General features: G+C 30.8%; 1 protein-coding gene across 1 annotated transcript in view; it reads right to left on the reverse strand.

Moving 5' to 3' along the window:
* Positions 1–26,967, reverse strand: part of Polr1A (RNA polymerase I subunit RpI1) — a 150,626-nt gene that overhangs the window by 56,379 nt on the left and 67,280 nt on the right. The window contains exons 10-13 of the mRNA XM_085827699.1: positions 21,938–22,145; positions 15,903–16,156; positions 14,128–14,236; positions 1,788–1,871 (exon numbers count right to left, since the gene is read on the reverse strand). Coding sequence (XP_085683825.1) covers positions 1,788–1,871; positions 14,128–14,236; positions 15,903–16,156; positions 21,938–22,145 — 655 coding nt within the window. The remainder of the gene's footprint in view (positions 1–1,787; positions 1,872–14,127; positions 14,237–15,902; positions 16,157–21,937; positions 22,146–26,967) is intronic.

A 26,967-nucleotide genomic window follows, 5' to 3' on the forward strand; every position in this document is an offset into this window, starting at 1 on the left:
CTGAAAGGTTTCAGATTTTAAACTACGTCCAAAGGGGTGATTTTTTAACTTTTTGTGAGTTACCTTTATTTATCAAATATCATGTTCTTTGCACTTAAACCATAAAATTCAGTTCAATAGCAATGTCACAAAATAATTTTAAAATCAGCATATCTTTAGAATTTCCGATACACAGTTCTGAGCACTGGAGATAAGGCTTCCCCCCCCTCCCGTACAGTGTTGCCATTGCTCGCTTTGAAATCCTTGAGTTTGTTAATCAAAAATACTTTAAAATTTTAAAAAATATAATATCGATAATAAAACAAATTCCAAATTTGGTCTTCCACAAGCGCATATTCGTAGGAGGATTACGCCATTCAAAATTCAATGGCTCTATGCATCGTTGTTTTATCACAATGCAAGAAATATACATACATTTATGCACATTTTTCATTATTTAATTTCTTCAAATATAATGCAGGACTCTAGCATTTGGTGGAAACAGTTTGAAAAGTGAAACGGACATTTATAGTGATTCAACGCAAAATCGCAAAACAAAAACGATAGTCCTCAGGGACAAAGCCCCTTTGGACTAAAAAGAAAGAAAGAAAGAGAGAAACTAACATGGCAATGGAAATGAAACTAGATGCCTTAAAGAAACTGGACAGTGTAAACTACCATGGATTTAGGTATTAAATGGACTACTTCGATACGGTGGAAAAAAGAAAAGGTCCAAAATTGAGTCTGGGTGTATGAAAAGAGCACATACGGATAGTTTAAATAAAAGAAAAAGCATTGAAAGGTGGTGAATACGAAAAAGTGAGCGAGGCACTTTACTTGTGGTTTAAGCAGCAAAGGAAAAAGGGAACACCCATTTCAGGACAAATTTTACAAAATAAAGCCCTACACTTTTATGATGAATTTCAAGAAGGAAAGCATGGATTTACTGCTATTCCTTGCTGGCTCGACAGATGGAAAAAGCAGTACAGCATCAGGCAGGTAAACGTTTGTGGAAAAAGCTATCTGCTAAGTTGGAAAATGCTGCAGTATTCAAGGATGATTTCCCCCACTAATTGGAAAGGATGGTTTATCCAAGGAAGAAAAATTGGCACCTGGTTACAAAAGCAGCAAGGAAAGAGTCACAATCTTTCATGAGTGGCATGCAGCAATGCAATTGGCAGCCAGAAGCTCAAACTAGTGCTTATAGGCAAACTTCAGAAAATTCCAGGCTGCGAAGAAGTTAGTGATGGTGATGTTAATTTCCAGTTAAATATTAAGAGTTCTGAAAAACCCACCCCTTATTCCGCAAAACTTGACAGTCTCTCAGTCCACATTATGTCGAGTTTGCGGGATTCTACTGTAAAATGTTTGGAAAACATATTTTTTGCATGTTAACGAACAATGAAGTTTGAAAAATATACAATTTAAGAAGATTGTGCATCTTCATGAATAGCACTACAAGCAATATACAGATAGCTAACAATGCTTCTTCTATACAAAATTAAACTTGTGAAAATGACACATTAAATTAATTACTATGCCTTTTTCAGCCAAACAGCATTAAAATATAGTAAAATTTTACATGTACACAAATAATAAAATTCACTGAATGACCTCAACAATTATCTGAGAAAAAATTTCAGGAGATCAATAGTTATTAATGGATATTTAAATTGGTTCATTTAACACTCTCTAGCACTTCTTGGTTTAGTATTTGTCTACATTTCTATCAAATGAGGGGGAAAAAAAAAATCACAAGCATGGGCAATCATAAGCAAGAGCAATTTATTTGTAAACAAATTACTAACTTTTGAGGAGACTTTAGCTTTTCCTTCAAGAGTTGGTGGCAATTTATCTTCTGGTATAAGATTAATAATAATACTGGATACAATCTAAAAATATAAAATATAATTCATATAGTAAAAACATGAATACTAATTCTAGTTATAAAACAATAACAGAAAAAATGGATAATTTCAGGTACAAAGTTTTTACTGCTTATGGAGAGAAATGTGAACAAAAAATCAACATAGATGCAAATTTAAATGCAACTTCATTAATAATTTTTAGATTAAAATTAAAATTATAATACTATGATTAAGTTGATAAATATACATTTAATGCCTATTTATTTGCCTTTGCTCTCAACATCAGTTTTGTCGTAAAATGTGAATAAATTGTAACGAATTCTCTCTCATGTTGATAAATTTTAGATCTTAATTTTTTTTGGATCAGAAATATTGATAGAGAGTGGATTCCCCATGTGACATTTTTGCTAAACTCTGTCCCATAATCAAAGATCATAAGTCAAAGCTCTTTTTTGATTCTTTGAATACTGACTGTTGTTCAGATGACAAAACTTACCCTTCCTTATCAATGTGCAAAATGGGCTAAAGTGAATATAAAATAACTTTTGCTATGAAAAAGGAATTTTTTTTTTTTTTTAAATCTTTCTTGCTGTAGCTGACTTTGATAATATGCTGAAATTTGTGTACATGTTACATACGTTACCATTACAAAGGATCATCACATAATAAGCTGAATGCTTCCAAACAAAAATTTACTACTCAGTATTAATAGTATGAATATAATCACTGAGCCTACAAACTGTGATCAGTGATCAGAAAATGTAGTTTATGACCCCTCCCCCCCTTTTTTTTTACGAGCTACAGCAGGGACAGTCAATCTGATCTCAACTAAGCTTTTATGGTAAGCATTAGAGGGTTTTTATGCCTAAAGATGAAGATTGAGGAAGATAGACACATACATATACATATATACACAAGTGAAAGTCTTGATCATGCCCCTGTGTGTGACACTGTACATTTTTCATATTTATAAGGCTCTGTCACTTCTCTTAGGTTTATTCTTTTATTCTATGACTATAGTAGGCAGAATGGGGTTATTACATCTAACAATTCATGAGGTGAACAAAAACTTTTCTAAGAAACAAACTTGTAGCATTGAAGGGATCCTAGCCTAAACAGTTTCACTGGTATTGATGTCCACCTAGCTATGTTGGACATTTTACATTACAGATAAAAATGTTTTGCTTGAAGTTTTGTTCCTTGCAGTTTTTTTTTTTTCAAGAAGATGTCATACCAGTTTAATGAAGGAAATGTGTCTTCACTCAGCCTTCAAGTTGAGTTTGTCTCATGAGAGTGGAGAACTAGCTAATTAGATCTGTGAAAGTAAGCATGTGTCTACAGCTTAAAATAGGTTTTAGAAATTTTGTTTTGTAAGCCATGACTTGGAAAAAGAAATATGCTTGTTGCTATTCCGCAGAATATTTGAAGATGTGTTTCATTGAATCTGCTGCAAATAAATAACTTCCAATTGTGTTTACTATACCATAAAACATTACTCAATGAAGCAAAGCTGATTGCAGGAACACCTTGCTGCATAACATCCGAAAGAGAAGCTCAATGAAAATTTTCAAGAAATATACATACATATTTCTTGAAATAATGCAGTTCGAGAAATATATATATTTCTTGAATTGCATTATTCAAGAAACAATATGCCATTAACGAAGATGCAACAACTGCCTCTCATTACATAACACAAATAATTGCAAAGAAGTGGTAAAAGCTACAACACTAGAGGAATTTTAATAATACTCTCTATAAAAGAATTTTCTCAGCATTGATGCCTCAAGATATACCCCAGGCTTTAAACAATAGCATGTTAAAGCAAAGATATGAAGAAATAGCAGTTAATACCGAAAATAAACTCAAAGAATATTCACCAGAGCTCTTCATATTCTATACAATCATATGAGCTAATTATTGCAGGTAATTTTTTTAATGATATAAGTATGCTATTTCGATGAAAACAATACACTAAGAATGCTATTTGCAATAAGCATTATCAATATTTAATGCCGGATAATCAAAATTTACATAAAAGATACCACTGAAACAATATTGCTGCTCATGTTATTGATGAAGCATCAACAATGGTAGGCTACTATCATGGATTTATGGCTTATTTGAAGAAAGAATTGCTCAATATTTTTTGTATTCAATTACATGGTGTATAAACAATATCTTCTAACATAACACTTAAATACAAGTTTTTACTTTATAAATATTTAGACTCATTTATACAAAAAAACATGTAACTTTAAGGAAGATTGAAAGGTTCAGGTGTCACCTTGATGAACTTAGATGAGATACAGAAAAATTATTTGAAAATTTTTGAAGTTGAAGCTGTCTCAAAGGATGAAAAATCCTTTTACTGCAAATAATGAAGTTGATGCTACCTGCCAAAAGCTATTAAAACTAAAATATGAAAAGAGAGTAAATATAATCTTTATAGTGGTGGATAAGAAAATATCTGTATAAATTAAAAAAATAATTGTGTTACATATAAATATGTGGAAAATTATATTTAACTTATTGCTACCTTTCCTACCTCATATCTGCTATAAAGATATTCATTTGTTCTTTAGGAAAATTGAAACAAATTCAAGCATTTAGTCTCATCGCATCAGCTCCAAGGATTCCAATAATTCAAAATTTACATTTCTTTCTTTTTTTTTAATATTTATTTAAAGCAGTAGCATAAATTAAACTCCTGTTTATATGGAGGGAAAATTATCTGAAAGAATCTGGATTGTGATATATACAAGACATCACATACAGGAATGCTATTTTGCTGTGGGCACAGCAATTTAAAGTATAGGCTGAATTATAAAACATTTCATTTAAATAAACAGTAATGTAAGATATTAGCTCTCTAAGTAACATATTAGCTCTTTAAAAAAAATACTGTACTTCGAGTTTGTGCAAAAATGCTGACTTAACAGAAACATCTTGATTAAACATTGTCAAGTTACTAATTAGACAAAAATTCTCATATTATTAATGTATTAAAACACATTATGCACAAATTTAGCAATTAATAGGAGCAATGGGTATGGGTACATGAGTTTTCAGCAGTGGCTAAGTACATGTGTGATAGCTTATATCAAAGTTCCTAGGGTTTCCCCTCCCCCCACACTAAGCTGACTTGTGAACTATTTTGATTTTATTCTTTTTGTATGATAATACTGTGTAACCACGTGAACTACATTCTGAACACACAAAAGCATTTTAACCACTCACATGGTTTATCAATTAAAGTGCAATAAAAAGCAAAATGTATTTTGTATACACGTGAAAGCACTGATCAAAGATCTTAGAAAAAGTTTGTTTTATAATCATAATCAAAAACTGAATTTTTTGAAGGACATATCTTCATAAAGAAAAACAGATCTGGATTCAGATTATTCAATTCTTAAAGTCCATGATGATTACCTGCTTAGGCTTTCTCCTACTCTAAATTGAAAAATCAGAGCGATGAAACACTACTACTAGCTTCTTAAGAACAATTTTATATTGATAGATTCTAAGTGCTCCCATTCAATAAAGACAATACAAACATCCATGGTTTACTTGGAATTGCATTTGTGCTTGTAGCTAACCATTAAATTGACCAAGGCGATCATAATCAATAAAAGCAATAAAAATTAATAGTAAGATTACCAACTTAAAAAATTTCAAGATATACAGTATAATTGTGGAAAAAATTGCCAAACTCTTGTTGGTGAAACTAATTGCAAAGCAAATTTTGACAGATTTTGGAATCTGGCATATTTTAATAAACAGAGTATATTTCTATCCAAAGCTGTTCAAAGGTATAATATAAAAAGATGCTGCCAAAGAAATTATAAAGGAACACAAAAAAATTTTGCATATAAATGTCATTTAATTATTCCAGCTGGGAAAATTTTGTTTGCAAAAGTGTTTTTGTAAATACTTTTAAAATATCAATAGAGCAAATAGATCATATTTTAAAATCTAAAGATAATGAATTGGATATGCATGGGCACACACCATGAACTTCTAGAAAAACGTCAGATCTCGAAATAAAATTAATAAAGGAGCATATCCAAAGCTTTCCGGAGTAGGAGAGCCATTATATCCAATTGCATAATCCTAAAGGAAGAAATTTAGTTGAATACTAAGAACATTAAGATAATATTTACAAAAGTGTGAAAAAAGTAATATTTATCCAGTTTGAGAAGTTACATATAGAAGAATTTTTAAGAAAGAATTCAAGTTACATTTTCACCAACTGTGGAAAGACACATGCCCAAAACGTAATTTTTTTTAATTCGAAAAATTAAAAAAAAAAAAAAAAAAAAAAATGTATAACAATGCTGAAATTGCAAGCATCACAGAAGAACATGATGTTCACTTAAAAAATGCTAAATTACCAAGAAAAATGCATGCAAAAGGATTAGATTTTGCCACATCCAGATAGATAAGGCCCTAAGTTGTCACTGTCCACTGCATAAAGGTACAATGCATGTTTTAAATGAGAGATTTTACAATTTTTGCGATGGTAATGTCAGTAGGGCTGAAAACATTGCATCTACGATGCCCAAGAAATTGCTTTGTGTTGTTTGAAGCATTTAGAAAATGTAACCACGCAATAACATGCAATAGCCTACCACGATATGCATAATGGGCAAAAAAAGAATTTAAAACTGGCTTTAATGTGGCTTAAAGTTGTGCAGTCCTCCCAAAATATCATAGAAATTATCAATTATAAATTTTTAGATTCTGGACATTCTTATCTACCAAATGATGATGATTTTGGAACTAGTGAGACATCCATAAGAAGAAAAAATTATTGTATATTCCTACAGATTATTATGCCACCATACAACAATACCAAAGACATAAAAAGTTTATTTCACATGAAAATGAAACAAGATGGTTTTGTTGAAACAAAACCACCAGAAAATGGAATTCTAAGAAAACGAAAAAAATATTACAGGGTTTGTACACATTTCTGCACACACAAATTAAAGACTTTTAAGAACCATTAATGAAAAAATTAAGGACCATAGGCAAATGGGAACTGAATATATTCAATTAAAAATATTATCTGTGTCTGAACTTCACTTTTGTAACACCATCCTAAAAATAAAATAGGACGCATTATTATTAAACATAGCTTAATTAACATTATTATTAATAAGTATGAGAATAAAATTAACTTCATGAAATTTATCAAGTAGCATTAAATATTTTGCACTTATAATAATTGAATATATTTGAAAGAAGATAAGTGACATTTTATTTATGTTTTACTAACAGTTATGTTTATTTTATTATTATTATTGGTACTATTCCGTTTTGAGGACCGTAAAAAATCGCCAAACTATTGATGATGTCAGTGCTGCCAAAAATAATTGCGGCAACCCTAACGCAAGAAAGGAAGTGCAATAGTAAATAACTAAAGATTATTGTTTTAATTTAGATGAAAGGTTAATTTCATATAATACTTTTTATTATTATAATTTACATAGAAAAACTAAACATAACTGAATGGAAGCATAAGAGTAAATAACTATTTGAGATCATTATTATAACTTATATAAAAGAAAGCTAAACATAACTGAATGGATTCCTACATCGCTACCGAGTTATTGCTAAAGCATAATTTCATCTCGTTGATTGTTCAAACATAATTTTTCATAATGAATGATGCCTTTTCTTAGAAGAAATTCTCGGTAAAGTGCAGAATCGTCTCTTATTTGTTTGGCGCATTTTACAAGCATAAAAACAATTGGATTTTTGTCAATTTTCTTTTACTGTTTAAGTGAAATAGGCGCAGTGCCAATTTTATGCAACTCTAGGAATTTTTTTTTTTTTTTTAAGTGAAAATAGGTCGATGTGTACATGGATTGCAGACTTTTCGTCATGGGCGATTCCCAAATTGTTAAATCAAATTTTAAAAATTAAACTAGTATTTCAATGGCGTCTTAAGAAATATAGAACTATCTAAACTTACGCAATTTGAAATCAGCGCGTACACTAGATGGGCACTAGATGGGTATACTAAATGGGCACGTTTGCTAGATTTGGCGCTTTTGTGCATACATTTTCACTGCAATTTTTTACGGTCCTCAAAACCGAATAGTACCTTATTATTTTAATGTCTCATTTTGTCACATGCTCACTCAGTCTAGAGGTTTAGTAAATAGTAAGCAGATTTTATGTCAAGTGGCATAGGTTAAAATGAGAAGTAAGATCATCATCAGCATGACTCATAACAAAAGAATGGCTGTTGTCACCATTGCCTAGAGAGAGACCTGTTGATCAGAATAAACCTGAAAGGCCTGATGTAGGCACGGTTGGCAAGTTCTGAAAGTTAACTGGCCTCCGTCTGACGCAGTTAGTGTTGTAGCTTCGTGTAAAGTTCCAGGAGTTGTGACTTAGATAATATACTTTAAGCTTCTAATAAGGCAATAAAGCACCAGATGTGCTAAGTTATTTTTTGTTATTTTAAGTCTCGCTAGATACGAAGAAGCTTCACATGAATTTTTACATTTTTGTGTTTTATCTTGTGACCATGGTAAGGGTTAATGTAAGGTAATAACTCGCTTTAATATGCAGAGAAAATTTTTAAGGGTAAGCAATTAAAAGAAGCTTTACATGAATTTTTACATTTTTGTGTTTTATCTTGTGACCACAGTAAGGGTTAATGAACAATAACTCGCTTTTATATGGAGAGAAAATTTTTAAGGGTAAGCAATTAGTTATAGGTAATTAAATTAGGTATTAGATAACCTTAGTCATTATGATTTACATGGCTACTATTAAAATCATAATCTAATGAAATTTCACAATTTAAAATACTTGTAAATTATGACAGTAAAACGATATTAGGATAATTACATATTAAAAGCTACAAAACATTTATGTTTGTTTGCTACAAACATTATGTTAACTAACTACAAAGTCCGACTAAGGTTTAAATAAGCTTCTTATTTAAAAAGAACTTAGAACATACAGGCATGTTCTTATGCTAACAAAATCAATTACAGCTCATGAGAGTCAAATTCAAACTAAAAATATCGACTAGTAGTCAATTATACAACTTAATCTCATTTTAAGCTGTCTCAGTAACTCTATTGTCGTAACAAACTCAAATGTCGGCAGCGGTAATGCAAAGGCAAATAATTACAAATTATCATAGCGGGCAGGAATACTCGTCTTACACTCCACAAACCTCAGTTTAAAAACTGGCTAAGTGATTTGCATTCTGGTGAGGGAATAGAAATGGGAAATTATAGTAAAGGCTGAAATTGTAAACAACTGGGTAATTGACAGAATAACAACTGTACATATCTTTGAAGAATAATTTTCTCTTTATATATTCAGTCTCTTCTTCGTTTCCTTTTCATTTTAGAATTTTTGGATTTAATTAAAGATTTCTGTTATTCTAAATAAACTAAACGCATTTAGAATGTATAGAAAAAGCTGCTAATTTTATTTAATATCATTATTCAGCAGAAATGTACATATGTAATGATAAGGTCTGGTTACAGAGCTGATGTGGCATAATTTTTAGAATTTAGTGACACACAGAGCATAAAATCTAGAAATGGCAAATCTTTTAGAATTTAAACCAGGCACTGGAAGCAGAATTTAGAAAGGCACCAGGCGGCAGAATTTAAGATCCACAGAGACTGCATCAGGTGGGAAAATCCCTAATGCCAGCTACATGTAAAGTGCATTAAGACATATTAGATGAATAATTTAAATTGACAGTTTTCAATTTCTTTATTAATAAAAAATTTCTTTCTATAATGCCTGTCCACATGATAAGATTAGAAGCATTTCTGATATTTTCCATGCTCGTGTCTAGTGAAAAGTAGAGAAAATAAAGGGAAGATAAAAATGTTAAGTAAAAGATTCTAGTATCAGAAGTAAAAACATTCAACTATAATGTTTTCATTGTTCTTCCAGACGTTCTCCAAAAAGTAAGAAATTACGTGTTAATACCATGGAGACATTTTTCATTTTGTCACATTTTTCTGGAATCTTCTAGAATCGTGGGTTTATAAATCTTGCCTTCATATCTTTCTAAACTTTCCAAGCTGCAATGTCTAAAATCCTAAAGAAAAATTACCCCTACCAATTCTGTAACAGCATAAAGCTAATATTTTGGGGGGGGGGGAAATTGCAGGAAAAAAGTGTTGTAAAATTAATTTTATAAAGATAACCAAGGCTTAAATTCCAAAATCAAATGTGCCGAAGCCCTGTAGAACACCATCAGGAAAGAGGAACAAAAATTAATAAATAAATGACTAATAAAATCATTAATAATTAAAAATTAAATAATTATTAAAATAATTCACTAATTAATGCTTAAAATAATTAGTGTAAATTAAAATTTAACAAAATATGAAGAGATAAATTAAAATTTAATACACGATTTTTAATACAACTTTATTACTAAAAATAAAATTTTCAAGATGCTACTGAAATTTTTCTCAGGTACATAAAAGAAGTGACACAGCTTTCTTATTTAGGGCTCCAGGTAGAATTATGATTTTTCCATAGAACTAAGAAGTACCAGAGCAGGGCTACTGTGGACTTGGTTGCAAATTAAGCTCTGGAGAAAACTGATGTATATTCTGAGACAATTACATGAGAAAAACTCTTGCCATGAAAAAATTAAAAAAATATTTTTAATTAATTACATAGCTATTTTGCTTCAGATAAGAAATGTTTTATAAATGGTGCTTTACAGCTTTATACCTTGCTTATTTTTCAAATTAAAAAATATTGTACAGTTAAGTGGCCAAAATGGAACTTTATAATATGACAGCAAAAAATAAAAATGCTTTATTTTAATGTTATTTCTAAAATATAATTTCAAAATATTACCATTATTTAAATGACATTTATCAATGTTACAATGTTCTAAAAAAATCATAGAAAAATTCCCAGATCTCGGAAATAAAAATTTTCTTTAGAAACTGATCTTAAAGTCGCCAAATTTAGAACCGTTTAATAAAATAATTCACATCCCCAAAAGCGAAAAGTTGTTTAAGAACTCTTCATTAGAAATAATTTCGAAATGCTTATGTTTGACTTCTTGATCAGAAACTCGAGTATCCCACCATTTATATTAGAAATAGGAACAAATTATAACCCATGTACCCACTCAAAAGATAACCATATTTGTCAGAGAATCGCCAAAAATATTCCTCCAAAATGTTAATTCACACTCATAATGGCAGTCGTCAAAACAGACGGAAATTTCAGATGATTAAAATTAAGGACCTTCTGATGATTTTGGCCGAAATTAAGGATTTTTAATAACCAAAAATCAATTAAAAAAAAACTTAAGAACTTTTAAGGACTCTTAAAGACCGTACGGACCCTGTACTAATGGTGAAGAAGTAAATTGGCTGAAGATACGTTGGATCAGGATTTTAAAAAGCAAACCATATACAATGCTGTATAAAACTTCATTTGATGAAAATGTGGAGTTTTTAAAACACTAGATGTATACCCCAGACGAGGAAGACCACAGAAATTTAAAAATATAGTACTAGAACCTTTTATCATCATGCCATGCCCAACACATCCAAATGATATGATGGATCTATTACCTTATATCACCTTATATCTTACTATCATGAATATTTTCAAAAACTTTTTCATAATGATAAAAATTAAAAATGACAAATGTTAATATAAAGCTGTAATTGAAGTAATTTTAAAAGAGAAGAAATATTCAAATTAATAAATTTTAAAGAAGAAATATTCAAATAAAGACCTTTTGATATAATTAATAAAATTTCATAAAAAAGTGGTTTGATTCAATTGAAATCCCTTACTTAATATTTCATAAGTGTATGACTCATATTTTATTGACTCTAAAAATGGTTAAATGCATTTGAAGTCATAAAAATTATAAATTTCTTTTAACTAATTTTTTAAAAATGATCACATTATAAATTTAAATCAATTTAATATTTAAAAACATAAAATGAGCATATTAACAAACACCAATGTTTTTCAAACCATTCAAATACAAACCTTTAAATATCTCCATGTAATATACAATGGACTTACACCACTTCCAAAGAAAATGGCTCACATATTTCTGCTATTGTGCATACACTCAACCTCAGAATTACCGGAGTAATACCGCAGACAACATCCATGGTTAACTCAAAAACATGGTTAAGCCACGCATAGTTAAAAATAAATCAAATAAAAAACCACAGAAATTTGGAACAATCCATATTATAATTAATAGAAAAATACTGTTATGGATTTTGTATTTATTTAGTTTGCTATTTTTAATATAATTGTAATTAAAATTGCTTTATATTCCTGTGCAATGCAGCACGAGACTTATTTGAAGAGAAGCTATGCAGGAAAAATTAAAATACAGGAGCATGTGCATTAAATAAATTGTTATTTTGTAACTGTACTCTATTGCTATCCAGAAAAATTGAGAAAATACTAATATCCTCGTGTATTTAAAAAAGCTTATAAAAGCTGGAGGAAAACATCTCAATTCAGTTGTTTAGAAAACTGTTGCTGTTAACTGTAGCGAATTCACGGATTAATCAGATTAGCTTTCTCTACGTTTTTCTGTTTAATAGTTTAAAATATAACTACTGTGAGATATTGCAATATTCTACTAATATCTCTGAGGAAATTTCAGCATTTTGTTTTTATTCATTGTGATAAGAATAAACTTTATTCATTTTTCATTGGACTTGTGCATTCAATTTATTATGAACCTGTTATACACGCAACAATACTATTAACAATTTATCTGCATTTTTCAGTAGTTTAATCTGAAGAATATGTTCATTTGATTAAACAAAATCAGTACCCGCAATAAAAAGAACAACTTCAAATTTCATAATCTTATTATGCCCCAGGTTAAAAATATGTTCACAAACTTTTTTGGAGAGAGGATTCCAGAAGAAAAGCAACCAAAGTCTGAATACCCTTGAAATCCATACAGTCTTCCCGGAGCGGAGCCAAAAAAAATCAATACCAAAATAAGATTTTGGTTTTGCCTAGTTTTAAAATTTACACGGGTGTGTTACATTATGCTTGTATTTAGTTTCATAGGGGTCAATGAGAAAAAAATGACAGATTGTACACTTGATTTATTTTTATGACTGAGCAATGTACTTTTAAACGAATTGCTTAACAATGTTTATATATTCCAAATAATCTACAATTAAATTAAAAACAACAATTAAATTATACATTAAAAACAACTCCCAAATACTAGAATAACAACTGTTATCATCCCATACACTTTTCTTTTCCTTTTTGTATTTTCCATTGACAGTTCTGTTTATATTGACAGTTCATGATAGCAATTTCTCGCCGTTCCACAATAAAAAAAAAAAAAAATTAAAACAGGGTTCAGTTAATTGAGCATTAACTGCACCTGTATAATTAATTAGACCGAAATATACAACAAAAGTATACTTTTGAAAAATTTCAGTAACCAAATATAGATTAGGAAAAACATTTAACAAACTATATGAACTAACCAATCATCTCAACACACCTGTGCATAATATATCAGATAAGATGACATTATTTGATATGAAAAAAAAAAAAAAAAAAATGCTACACCAGAAAGAAGGAAATGAAATGAATCAAATGCACTAATTTACACAAATATGAAATTTTTTAGTATTTCAAGTTTTAATAAACCTCTAAACAAATATTTAAATTACAATCAGTAAATTTATAATAACTTGAATATTAGTTGCTTTTTTAACTTGTTAGAAAAACTATAATAAATACATACTTAAACCATACATACTTAAATAACAAACATACATACTTAAATAACAATTATTGATGAAAAAAACTGATAAAAATAAAGTACTTTTTCAGTATGCAATTTTATATAACTGATTTTATTATTTGAGATTTTGTAAACTATTATCTGAGAAAAACTATACGCATTATAATTTTCTAATACAACTTTAGATTCTTTACTAGTCAGTCATATTTCACAGCTGATTAGAAGTTTCAGCAATAAAAAAATTTAATATATAATGTAGCTAATATCATTTTTAATTTTAATGTCAGCAGTACTTATTTTGTGCTGTTTATATAAACAACTGACAATGTAAATAAGTACACTCAGATAGTATAAGAGCAGTAGTTAGACACTTGATTTCCCATAGTTATTCATCTATTATATATATATCAGCAACAAAGGTCAAATGCAAATTAATATTCAACGTGCATTAAGAAGTGTAAATGATGCATAATACAGATAGAAGAAGAGCACAATACATACCTGTTTTCCGGACCACAGAGCCTCAGGCTTCCAAATACATGGGGACAAAAGTTTTAAGCGTTTCCTTGTAAAAGTCAATGCACTATATATTAGCTTTTCATAGTCATTTCTAAAAAGCAAAAGAAATATTTTTTACATATTTTTTTTTTTGATGATAGAAAACTAAGAGATAGTACAAATTCAGTTCAACCGCTATATGGCATATTCACCGGATTTAACAGAAGCTATCAATGGTGCCCCACAGAAGAACTAAATCAATGACTACTCACAGCTATGCGTTTTTTTTTAATTACATTGAAACACAATACAATTCTCTTTATATCATAATCAAACTGAAAACAATATACCCTTTCAGATATTTTCAAGGAACTAAAGATGAAAAATTCATATGACGAGATTCAGACTGAATGGCTAGGAATTCTCACTTTTATCTGAATTCTGTTTAATGGCTCTGGCAAAGGCATGCATGTTCCACTTTGCACTTATTTATTAGGATAATTTTACATCTCACCTGAAAGATCAGATCTTGACAATCATTTTTTAATTTACATCGTTCAGTAACATCCCTTTAACTGCTTTCCAAGCGGTTAAAGGTTCTCATTTAACTTGTAATTCATGGTTCATGGCAGACTACATCAGGTTCATAAACAGAAAATTTTTTGTATATTCCAAATAAACTCGCAACGTGTTTTGTGCCTATGCTGGTAAACTTCATGATGTTGTTTTATGAGAAATGTTTCTTTTGCTCCGTTTTACTCAACTTAATATCTGGGCACCTATTCACCTGCATTGCGAGACTATTTTTATCTCTGTCAAGCGCGTTAGGTTAGTAATTCGGCTTGTTCGACAATTTGCCAGGAAATGCGTGAATAAGAGCTTGAAATTTGTTGTCTAAAAATCTTGTTCATTTATCAGATTCCTCTGTGCAAAACCACCACTAAGATTAACTGGTTGGCATTTTCAAGACATTTTGCTGTTAATGTAGAGAGGGCAGCAATCCAACTCGTACATGTTTCATGTGCAATCATAAAAGATTTGAAAGAGAAGAACGTAATGCAGGAAACCTCTTTTCCCCCCCCAGACTGTAATGTGCCTTTATGTGTAGTGCCATGCTTCATTCTACTGCACTAATTCTAATCTGAACTAAAATTTCTGCATATTTTATTTCTTTTCAATTATTTCTTTCAATTATTTATTCTTAAATATTCAATTTGTGATTATTAAAATCCAAAATTATTTTGATAATTTTGTGCTCATTCTTAACAAAACACACTATTGAGTTAATTCAGATAATTATTTACCATTTATTGTGCATAAAAAAATTTAAAAATTCTGGAAAATATTTGTAGAATCTTTTATATTTTGTTGAACTAATTAAAAATAAACAGTAAAAAAATGGATTATTATTGCTCGGACACCGATAAGTGCAGGATGGTCTGCTTAGGATGTTTTTTGAACAAAGCCATCAACATGTGCATCATACATTTCACACACAATTCTGAGGACAATGGAGCCTTACTATTCATGACACGATTCATGGCATTTATATCTCATTACACTGGACATAACACACATCATATACGACAAACAATTCAAACAGAAGCCTTTTTATCAACTTTTATACTTAATTTTTTTTATTTTCCCCATACCATGAGTGAATATGAACAAAAATAAAATACTTAATCCCTAATAATAAAAACAAAATTAATAAAATGCAGAGATCAACAAAAGTATTGGGTTTAGTAAAAATACTTTCAGAATACACACTTACTTACCTGTCAAAAAAACGTCCTCTCATTGTTAGCAAAGTGCCTGCAATAATGTGATCCTGAATCAAACCACTAAGAGGGGTACCATCTTTTGGCACAAGATACTGGTGGTTTACATTTACAATATGGCGACACTCAGCCTGTCCGCCATAAGTCTGAGGCAAATGAGCGTTCATCTCATCCCCATCAAAATCTGCATTATATGCTTTGCAGTTTGCATAATGTAGCCTGAGGGTTTTTTCACCAGGAAGGATGCGTGCCTAAACAAAAAAGAAAGAAAGAAAACTGCTCAGTTTGATTAACAAGAATTCATTTTTTTCCTTTTCTTTTGCCATAGAAAAATATATATTTGTGATTATCTGAAGGTTTATACTTGATTTTTGTCTCCCAAAGCTTTACTAAGATCAAGTGTAATAGAAATTGTGAGTCCTATTACAAAATAGACGTACATGTTTCACAGCTTGGATAAAAGCTTAAATATTACAATACAATGGAATTTTAGATGCTATATCCTGTATATCTAATGAGGTTATAGAAAATGAGGACATTTTGTTAAAGGTTAAGTTATTTAATTACGGCAAAGTCTCGAGCTGTTAAAGACAAAATAGTGTAGATATATCATACTCATTCTTATATATTACATGGAACAAAAGGTGTTTATTACTGGTGGAAACATTTTCATTAGTTTATTATATAAAAACATATACCACATTTATTATTAAAATACTTGAAGAAAAATACACACTTTTTTTTTACATCAATATCCTTTACAAACATTCAATATGGGAAATATATATGATCTGTTTAATGTACAGTCAGTCAAAAAAAGAAGAGTAAGTTCCATACATCCTGTTCTGCTGGGCAGACTGACAAAATTCAACCTGCGCTTTTCATCTCTCGAAAGCACAGGACATATATATTAGATTTATACAGTCAAAAGTCGTTAATTCGGACACCCGTAATCCGGAATGATCTATAATCCGGACCTCAAAGCTAAAATCTTTCTGCGCATGCGCCGCATTGACGCATGCGCGTTTTACTCGTGTGCGCAAGACATTTACGACTGCGCATATGTATCTGCGCAAGTGCAGAATACGTTTTTGCGTGCGCGTTTAATGTATGACGGACGGTATAAGCTAAAATTATCTAATTATCTATTTCAGTTAATGTTGATAATTGCATTGTATTAACTTATCTTCAAATTGGATCCGGCTTATTATTTTTTGCAGACTGTAAGAGCAATTTTCTAAAAGTAAGCTTGAACTTTCGATTATGTCAAATAGAATTTCCGATGCTGGAGCTCCCAAAGGATCTAGAAAACGAAAGTATGTTTCGATGTCCATCAAACAAAAAACGAATTGCTACAAAAAATGAATAAAAGCATATCCTTTGTTTATCTAACCGTTCGGAAATCTGTTTATCAATTTCACGCTGCTCCGCGTGGGGGGGGGGAGTTGGGGGCGCACGTCGCGGCGCGCAATGAGCTGGAAGTTGATCTGTCAACACTATCGTTATCTTCAGGGCAGATGTTTTTATTTTAGTCGGCTTATAATTCCTTACTAAATGTAGTATTTAATTTCGATGTACTCCGTCTTTGATATGATTTAAATCAAATTCCTCGTCATTATAAATATCACGAATACAAATCACATAGTTTTCTGGTTGCAATTTTCTAATTTTGGCTATGAGTAAGGTATGCTTTACGCATCCGCGCGTTAAAAGAAATGTTTAATAAAGTAAACAAATAAATATTAGGCTTCTTTTTTGGTAAATTTGGATACCCTTTAGATCATAATTGCTCATTATTTTATAAATTACGGTTTCATATTTTTAGTTTTATAATTTCTGCATGCCATCTTACCAGATTTAAACTGATGATCTATAATCCGGAAAAATCGATAATCCGGAATCGCCGAAGTCCCGACGAGTCCGGATTAAAGACTTTTGACTGTACATAGTGTTGTTCTAACATCAAAATCGAACGTTTTCCGAAATGACATGCTAATTTTTTTTTTCATACCTCCATTCTATGACTCAAATGATTTTTGAAATGACTAGTTCAGAAATTTACCTTAGCATACTTTTTTTTTAACTCTATACCATGATTTTATTTGTACCTTGGCAAACTTTTCAGTTAATGGCAACCTATTTAATTTTCCCTTTCATTCTAAATGTATGCACCCACAGTGATAATGTGCGTTACAAATTTATATACACACAAAGCTAAGATTGTTGATAGAAACAAGCTATTTCAAAAGTGATTCTGGTGTATAGCAATAGGATAACTGCAGGTATATGCACAATGCCTCAAGACAATCATTAAGGTTTTGAGGCAGTAAGTAAGCCATTAAGAAAAAAAAAAAAAATTAAGACATTAAGAAAATAATATATATTTACCACACCCACAGTGATAATGTGCATTACCCAGAAATAAAATTATGTGTTGAATTTACCATTATGTGTGTTCTTTAAGTGTCATCTTGCTAACTACGCATTCTCTAACTAAGCAGTCCTCTTCAACACCAATCCATTGCAACTCTCACCAATCATCTTATTTCAATAACAATGCAGTTTTATTACATCTATTGGAGCAGTTTTATTACATTAATATATATATACATATTTATAATAGAAAAAATTCTTTTGCAAGTTGCTTTTGAATGAGGTATTATTCAAGCAGCAAGCATTGTAACAGGCAATACTTTGAATTAATGCATCCACTCGTATCTTTTAATCCTGCAATTTCTCTCCATGCTATATCAATATGTAAATTTACAACTTTTTTCAAATTATGTGCTTGATACAAAGAAAACTCAATTTCCACTTCATTAAGATATTTTTCATCAATAGTGGATGTGAAAGTTCACCAACAGATGCAATTTAAACTTTAATTCTCAAGTTACATGAAAAATACATTTATTTCACTTTTATTGAACTCGACATTTTTTTAAATATAATCTTGTTTCTGCACTAATTGCCAATTTTTTCTTTTCTTTTCGCTTATTATGTTTTTGAAACACAATAAATGTCAGAGTAACATTTGCATTTCTTTCAGAAATTGCTGGTGGTTTTACAAATCTACCAAATTCATTAACAGTTCTTTTCAGATTATATACATTGTCTCTCAAAAGTGTTTGCATACTTTAAGAATTTGCAGAAAAAGTGCTGTAACCTGAAATTGAATAATTTTTAATGCTGACTTATTTTCTTTTTCTAAAATTGAAAATGTAAGGAGGCATAGATAAAACACATCACAAAAGTGATCGCATGCCGAAACATTTTCGTAAAATTTCATAAATAAAATTACCAACTACCCCTTTTTTATTTTTGCATTTAAAAAAATTGTTTGGCTTTATTTGTTTGCTTGCTTACTTTGTTATATTTTATTTAATGTTTAAAAATGGCTCGTAGTTGTAAGGAAACGACAAACAGCATTGGATTTTTTATCATAAGGATGGAAATTAGATTCGTGATATCACTAAATTAGTAAATTTATCCCATTCTGTGGCGCAATTAGGTGATAAAATGCTTGAAAGAAGAAAATCAGATCCAAAATAAAGTAAGAAGAGGTTTTCCGGCAAAGAGGCCTCGATGTGACTCAATATCAGAGATTTATAGTTAGAAAATCCACATTTGAGTGTTGTAAAGATTTCTACAGAATTTACTGAAAAATTTACTTAACTTTCACTTAACACTGTTCAATGCATACTCAGATCAGCTGGATTACATGGGCGCTCTGCTCAAAGAAAACTTTTTGGAAGTGCAGAAAATAGAAAGCTTAGGCTTTTTATCTCAAAATCAATGGTAAATAAGCCTGAAGTATATAATTGCATGCAGAAAAGTAAAAAAAAATAAAAAAAAATGAGAAGCTTAATTTCAAGACCTTGGTGTTTGAACAATAAAGCATGGCGGTGGAGGTGTTCTTGTGCGAGGGTGCATGCGCGTATCAGAATTAAATAATTTAGAATTTATTAGTGGCACAATGAACCATACATTTAAATATTCTACTAAAACTTTATTTTTTATCAGGATAATGATCTTAAGCACACGGCCCTCAACATTCGCCTTTTGCATGACTGTAATTGTCCACAAGTTCTGAAAACACCCCCTCAGTAACCAGATTTAAATCCATCAGAACACATCTGAAGAGAATTAGAGGTTGGAGTATAAAGACACAACATTAAAACAAAAACCAAACTAAAAACAGTAATGATGAAAGAATGGAGGAACATTGATTAAGGAGGGAGAACAATGAACTCTATGCCCAGACGTCATAAATACTGCGAGACATACTACAAAATACTAATTGACAGAAATAATACAATATTTACTAATATGTGCTATTTCTTTAAAGCATACAAAGACTTTGAGGCAACTTTTCTGTTACTTTTTTATTATCGATTTTCCAAAAATTTTTTACTGTAGTTTTGCTAAGAGAAATTTATACATATTATTAAAAAATTTTCATTCTAGAATATTAATTTTTATCAATGAATAAAGCAATATTTCACTGAAACTCATAAGTGTATGAATACTTTTAGGAGCCACTGTATATAAGAAGCCTGTCATCACAAATTAAGATTTACTATTATAAACAAAGTATTCTTCAAAAATGGTACATACAATTTGGTCGTAGGTAATTATAGCATGTTTTAAATATTTTGCAATCTCTTTCCTTTTTTTTTTTTACTGTTGCCTGATTGATCATCAAAAATATTATTCACAGCATCTCACTGTTTCAAAATTCTTGTTACAGACTCTAAAACAGTACATTGTACTGCAGTACTTCAAAATTTTACGAGACTTTCATGTATTCTATCCCAAAAATTGTTGAGCAATTTTGAAGGTGTGTTTCCATTTTGAAATTTTCTCTAAATAAAAATATATATCTAATAAGGCTCTAATAAGGCTAAATATATATCTAATAAGGCTCACCAGTCAATTTCTATTTCTGAGACATTTCAGTTTTCAGTCGCTTTTCCTGCAGCTATATGCAAAAGATGGCATGGACAACATAGAACAAATAAATCATGCTATACTTTTAAATTTTCCCAACATATTACTAGCATTGTCTGAATAAAATGATAAACAACTGTTTCATTCTAAATCTTTGCTAATAAAGTATTCATTTCTGCAATTAAAAGTACCCTCACCAATATATATATATTTTTTTTACAAATGGCGGGTACTTGCCTATAACGGCATGGGTCACTACTAAGGCCAGAAGCAGTGACAATTTTATTATGGAGGCACCTAATAGGCGACCACCATCACCTCCTAGGAAGGGACAAACAATTTTACATCCATAGTCTTACCCGGGCCTTTGGTATCGCAGTCAGGCTCCCCTAACCACTATACCGTCTGGGCGGCCCATCTCCAATATTATTTGTGCATTCTAAAATAGAACACAATGAAGTAATTATCACTTCCCTTTCCTTTGCTATAATATATCAAAGGGTTTGTTATCATTACTTTCATCAGCACTTAATGATATACTATACACTAAATTTACAATACTAGGCAACAGTACTTTCTCCAAGCACTTTTAGAATTGCAGTAATTTTGGTATGACTGCAGCTAATTTTTTTTTTTTTTTTTTTGCTATGGCAGAATCTGGAAATATTACAATGAAAAGCTGTTTCGAATGGTTTTAAATGGTATGTTATGTAATCATGTTCAATTAAAAATTTAACAAAATACCATTTGGCATTTATGACATTCTTTTCAAATTAGCAAAGTGAGGTGGCACTCACTTAATGACCAGAATTTGTAAACTTAATCGACAAGTCTCTAACGTACAAATTAAAAATTTCGTCGAAGCTGACTGCTTCGAAAGGAAGTATCCATTTCTTTCACAGAAAATATTTAATTTTGGAAAATGTTGCATGTTTTTAATATTCAATTCCAAAACTGAAGAGACCTAAAATTTATTTTAGACCCCCCCCCCCCAAAAAAAAAAAAACCCTTTAGAAGTTAAAATGCATTTTTCTCAGTAAATAAATTAAAATTTTTTTAATTTGTAACATCATAGTATTTTATACCTTATGAGCCATAATACTTGGCTTATGCAAGGTGGGTTGTCGATTTAATAACAACATGTCTCCATCTTGAATGTGCCTGTGAACAATTTTAACTCCACCTATAACACTTCCTTGTTGAGTAAGAAGGAGCTTTGATAAAGCCTCACGTTGTGAAGGCTCACCAGTCAATTTTACAATTTTTCCATCTTCTTTCTGTATTAATGAAGCTCTGTAAAATGAATAGCATTGTATTATATACATATATATATCTTTTATAAAATTTAAATTTAAATTTGTTTAAATTTATATATTTTTTATATATATAAGTGTGTGTATGCATTACATACATATATATAACACACATATATAAAACATTTGCGATATATATATGTAAATTTTCATGAACAGTTGTATAACAAATATCCACATATAAAAATTAAAATATTAAAAAAAAAAAAAAAAAGTAAAACATGCAATAAAAGTTACATCTAATGTATTTCCTTTTTAATACATTAAAAAAATTTAGACATTAAAATTATTTCTCTTATAAAATATATGTTAATTAAACTAATTGTGAGAGAGATCTTACTTTGAAACTTTTAAATACAGTCGATTCCGATTAATCGGACCACATCATTTTGGTCCTAATAACCACCTGGTCCGATTACACGAATATGTCCTATGTTGTAAAACGGTGCATGATATATGTAGCAAACAGTAAATGTACATGTAAATCATGTACTAAACTGTAATTATGACCTTCATTGTGCAGTACACACGTATGGTGAACATACGTGTATAAACAAGAATTACAGTCAAACTTTTTTCATTGAGAAAATTAATTTAAAAACAAATTCTAAGAAATGATATCCACGACACTTAGCATGAGAAGCACAATAAAAACAAGTTCTTACCAAGTTCCAGTCAACATTTGAAGAACTTATCCAATGTGATATGACGTGTTCTCTTGATGGATTGCACATGAACAAAATTGTCACAAACATCTAATGCAGCAATGGGACTGCCTTCATTTCTCTCCTGCATGAAATACTGACACAAAGTTTCAATGCATTTCCTCATATCCTGTGTTGTCACTTGCACCAACTTATTAGCAGCATCATTATAATCACTTTCTTGGTCTTCCGATGCTGTCATGTGTTTTGCTGCAACTCGAGCAACGATTGCAGGGTCGTAATCTTCATTTTCATCGTAGCATTGAAGGTCTTTGTCGATGGATAAAAATTCTTTGCGATTCTGTACCTGTTGAAGTTTCACATGTCCATCAGCATTTTTACTTTCAATGAGCATGTCCACATCCATCTCCAAAACCAAGTGCTTAAAGCCACAGTGAGAAAAACAGTTCTGAATTATCTCAATGCTCACTTTTTGTCAGCTGTCGGCCACAAATATAACTGCTTGTAAGATGTTGACCTTTGCACTGACTTCACTGGCTTTTGACGATGAGGTCAGCAAGCGTTCTTCAATTGCTTCAAGGATGTAATTAACCACCCTTGCACAATAAAGGGTCTTCAAATTTTTATGATGCCCATGTCCATTGGCTGGACCAAAGCTGTGGTCCTGGGAGGTAGAAAATCCAGTTGGATGTTCTTCAAGCAATCTAAATAAGGATGTGCTGCACAATTGTCAAGAAAAAGCAGCATTTTTTTCGACTGGCATTGTAGCTCTCTGTCCCAGTCCTTCAACCATTCTTTAAAAAAATCAGAGGTCATCCACGCATTTCTGTTCGCATGATACACAACTGGTAAACTGCCCATCCTAAGGCTTAGTGCTTTTTCCTATAATGAACACATTCCTCTTGTCCGTTTCTGACATATTAGAGCAGCACAAGATAATTACGAGATTCATTGCTTTTTTGGAGCCAGAGAGTGCAACATGTTTGTAATTTAACAAGCTGTCCGGTGTAGCACGATAATACAGCCCAGTTTCATCAGCGTTGTAGATGTCATCTGCTGAAAAATTTTCAAGAAGTTTTGTTGATTTCCATTCTTCAGCATCTGCACTATCAGCACTTTCTTTCTCGCCATGTGCTTTCTTGAATTTTATGTCATGTATAGATTTCTATAGAGACAACCAACCGCCCCCAGTAACAATGGTGTAGTGTGGTGTGGTGTATTTAATTATGGCAAAGCACACTAGGGCTATCTGCCTAAGGGGAGGGATGCCTTCATGGAGGATTTTCTAAGGGGAACTGGCTTGTATACATGTTACACATGGGGAAAACCATTCATTAAGGGCCTCATCTACGTCTGGATTCTTGCCTTCATGCTTCCGTTTTTTTTTTTTTTTTTTTTTTTTTTTTTTTTTTTTTTTTTTAAAGTTTGTCCTCGTCCTTCGCATGGTGCCCATTCTTCTCGCAGCTCATTCTATTGTTTTATCAAGTGCGAAATTGTAATCTTTGCCAATCCAGTAATTTCTACCAACTGACGCTGACTACTGTTTTGTGATATTATCCAGGAAACCATTATCCAGGTACTCTTATCCAGGAAACCAATTTTTTCAGCTAATGTCAAGTCCCGCCGTGGCATTTTGGCAGGGAAGACACAGCATGAGCACAGTTCACTGACTAAAGTGGTCTGAAGAAAACTTGGTGTTTCGGGGGTCAAGATGTTGAGGTCAAAAGGGAGATAAAATGCTCGCCGTTCAAAGCTTTGGCACTAAAATCATCTCAAAAGGGTGGTGAAATAGTTGTCTCATGTAAACTTTAATCATGATTGACAGGCGGGAATTCCTTTCAGGTGGAGCCAAACATTCTATTGTTCATTTCATCAAAAATCAGAGATGCAGTGGAACCAATAACCTTGCTGATGACTACTGGTGGCTTTTGTTTTAAGAAAGGTTAAAAAAAAAACGGTGTATGTGTTCACCTCCCACTGGTTTTGTTCTTGTCATGCACTTAACCCTCCAGGCGGCAAGGCCGTATATATGCGTTCGAAAATAATGGCTCTCATAGCGGCAAGGCAGCATATATGCGTCCAAATATTTTGGTCCTCATGGCGGCAAGGCAGCATATATACGTAAACTTAAATTTTGGCACGAAACGGCAAAGCAGCATATATACGGCCTGTCTCAGAGTGCCCTCTCCTCTCTGCCCTTAATGTAAACTGACAGGTGATAATTTTTCTCTGCGGGAGGTAATTGAGGAGAGAAATCTATCTATTCGCTAGGGGCAAATGGGTTTTATCGTTAGGTTTTGAATAACAGCTCAGAATAAATAGCTCCTGATTCAGAAGTCAAACAACAAAAATCAGCGTTAATTCACAAAATTTTCACAGGACTAGTTTCGATGGTTTTACCGAACCATCATCTTCAGCTGCAAAACCGCAAATGAACAAGATAGGAAATAATGTTTAGATAAGATGTTAGATAAGACATGTGAAAATTTTGTGAATTAACGCTGATTTTTGTTGTTTGACTTCTGAATCAGTATTTATTCGGCGTGTTATTGTGTCTTAATTAATAAATAGCTCGTTCAAAACTTCCAGCTGTTCTGTGCTTATACCAGCTATAAACTTAAATGTTTATATTCGTAAAGAGAATTTTCATTTTCCAGCCTAATTATTCTCCAAATTTTAGGTGCAGTTTGACAAAATGTAATTGGAATTAAAATTAAAATTGCAAGAAACTGCAACAATATTTTGAAATATGTGATTTCAAATATATTGCAATTGTAATTAGCTTCGCAATTACAATTAGAAAGTAAGTACTTTTTAAATGCAACAATAATGTATGTAATTGCATTTTAATTCTTAAGTCTTACAATTACAATGCAATGATAATCACAAATATTATAATTATATATTCTAATTACAATTACAAATTGTATTGCATCTAATCAAAATTACGGTAATATTAGCTAATTACAACGTAATTTTAACTGCAATTGCAGTAGGTAATTATAACTACGTAATTAGGAAAGTAATTGTCTCTGATAATTAGAATTACTTAACATAGCGAAATTATGATCATAATTGTAATTCTAAGTGTAGTATGCAATTGTAATAAAATTATGCAATTACTAAGTAGTTATAGTTAAAAAGTAGCTGTTTTTTTAATTACAATTAACGTAATTTCATTTAAATTACAATTACTCTGTATTTGTGAAATCCAATTTTGTATTCTATGCAACTGCAATCATATAATCTAATTACAATTACACTGTCATTGTAACTCCAGTAAGTAATTATAATAATGTAATTAGGACAGCAATTGTTTCTGATAAAAGCAGTTACGTTGCCCAGGAAAATCATGAACTTAATTGCAAATGTAATTGCAGAATGCAATTGAAAACACATAGTAATTTGAATAATATTATGCAATTATCTTGTAATTACAATGTAACAATTTTTAATTACATATACAATTTACTCAAATGCATTTTAATTGTGAAATCTAATTGAATAAACAGTATAACTGTAATTATATAATCTAATAAAAATTACAATGCAATTGTAATGACCTCTTAATTAAAATTGCGCAGCAGATGATTGTAACTATTCAATCAGAAAAAAAACTGCCCCTTATAATTTCAGTGACATAGGCTAAGGAAATCGTGATAATATTTGAAAACTACAGTCAATAATATTATATTTGAATTGTTTCTGCATTTTGGATAATGAGTTTTTAAATAATACAACGGGACAATCACCTATAAGAAAAATATTAATATTTTCTGTCATGTCTTCTGAATCATCTTACATATATTGTAGTTTGTGGTACCAGCATAAATAGGAGTTTATTTAAAGGAAATATTTTATATAGACCGAAATGCACATAACGTTAGTAAGCAAATATGTACGTTTATGATCTTCGATATACATGTGAACTTAAATTACAAGATTAAGGGAAAGCAAGCAAAGAGTTTATGCCAGTGCAAAGGGATGTTTTTGCAAAGGTGTTTACATTACACAAGAAATAAATCATAAAAATTACATTTATCCTTTTCTTTTCAGAAAGGAGATCATCAAGGACTAAACTAAGTCTCATAATTTTATCCAACCTATTGCTTTAGCTGTAAAAAACGATTCTGATCA

This window comes from Stegodyphus dumicola, chromosome 12 (assembly GCF_044657685.1).
Source record: "Stegodyphus dumicola isolate Sdum_Otavi_A_Nest chromosome 12, ASM4465768v1".
Classification (NCBI taxonomy): domain Eukaryota; kingdom Metazoa; phylum Arthropoda; class Arachnida; order Araneae; family Eresidae; genus Stegodyphus; species Stegodyphus dumicola.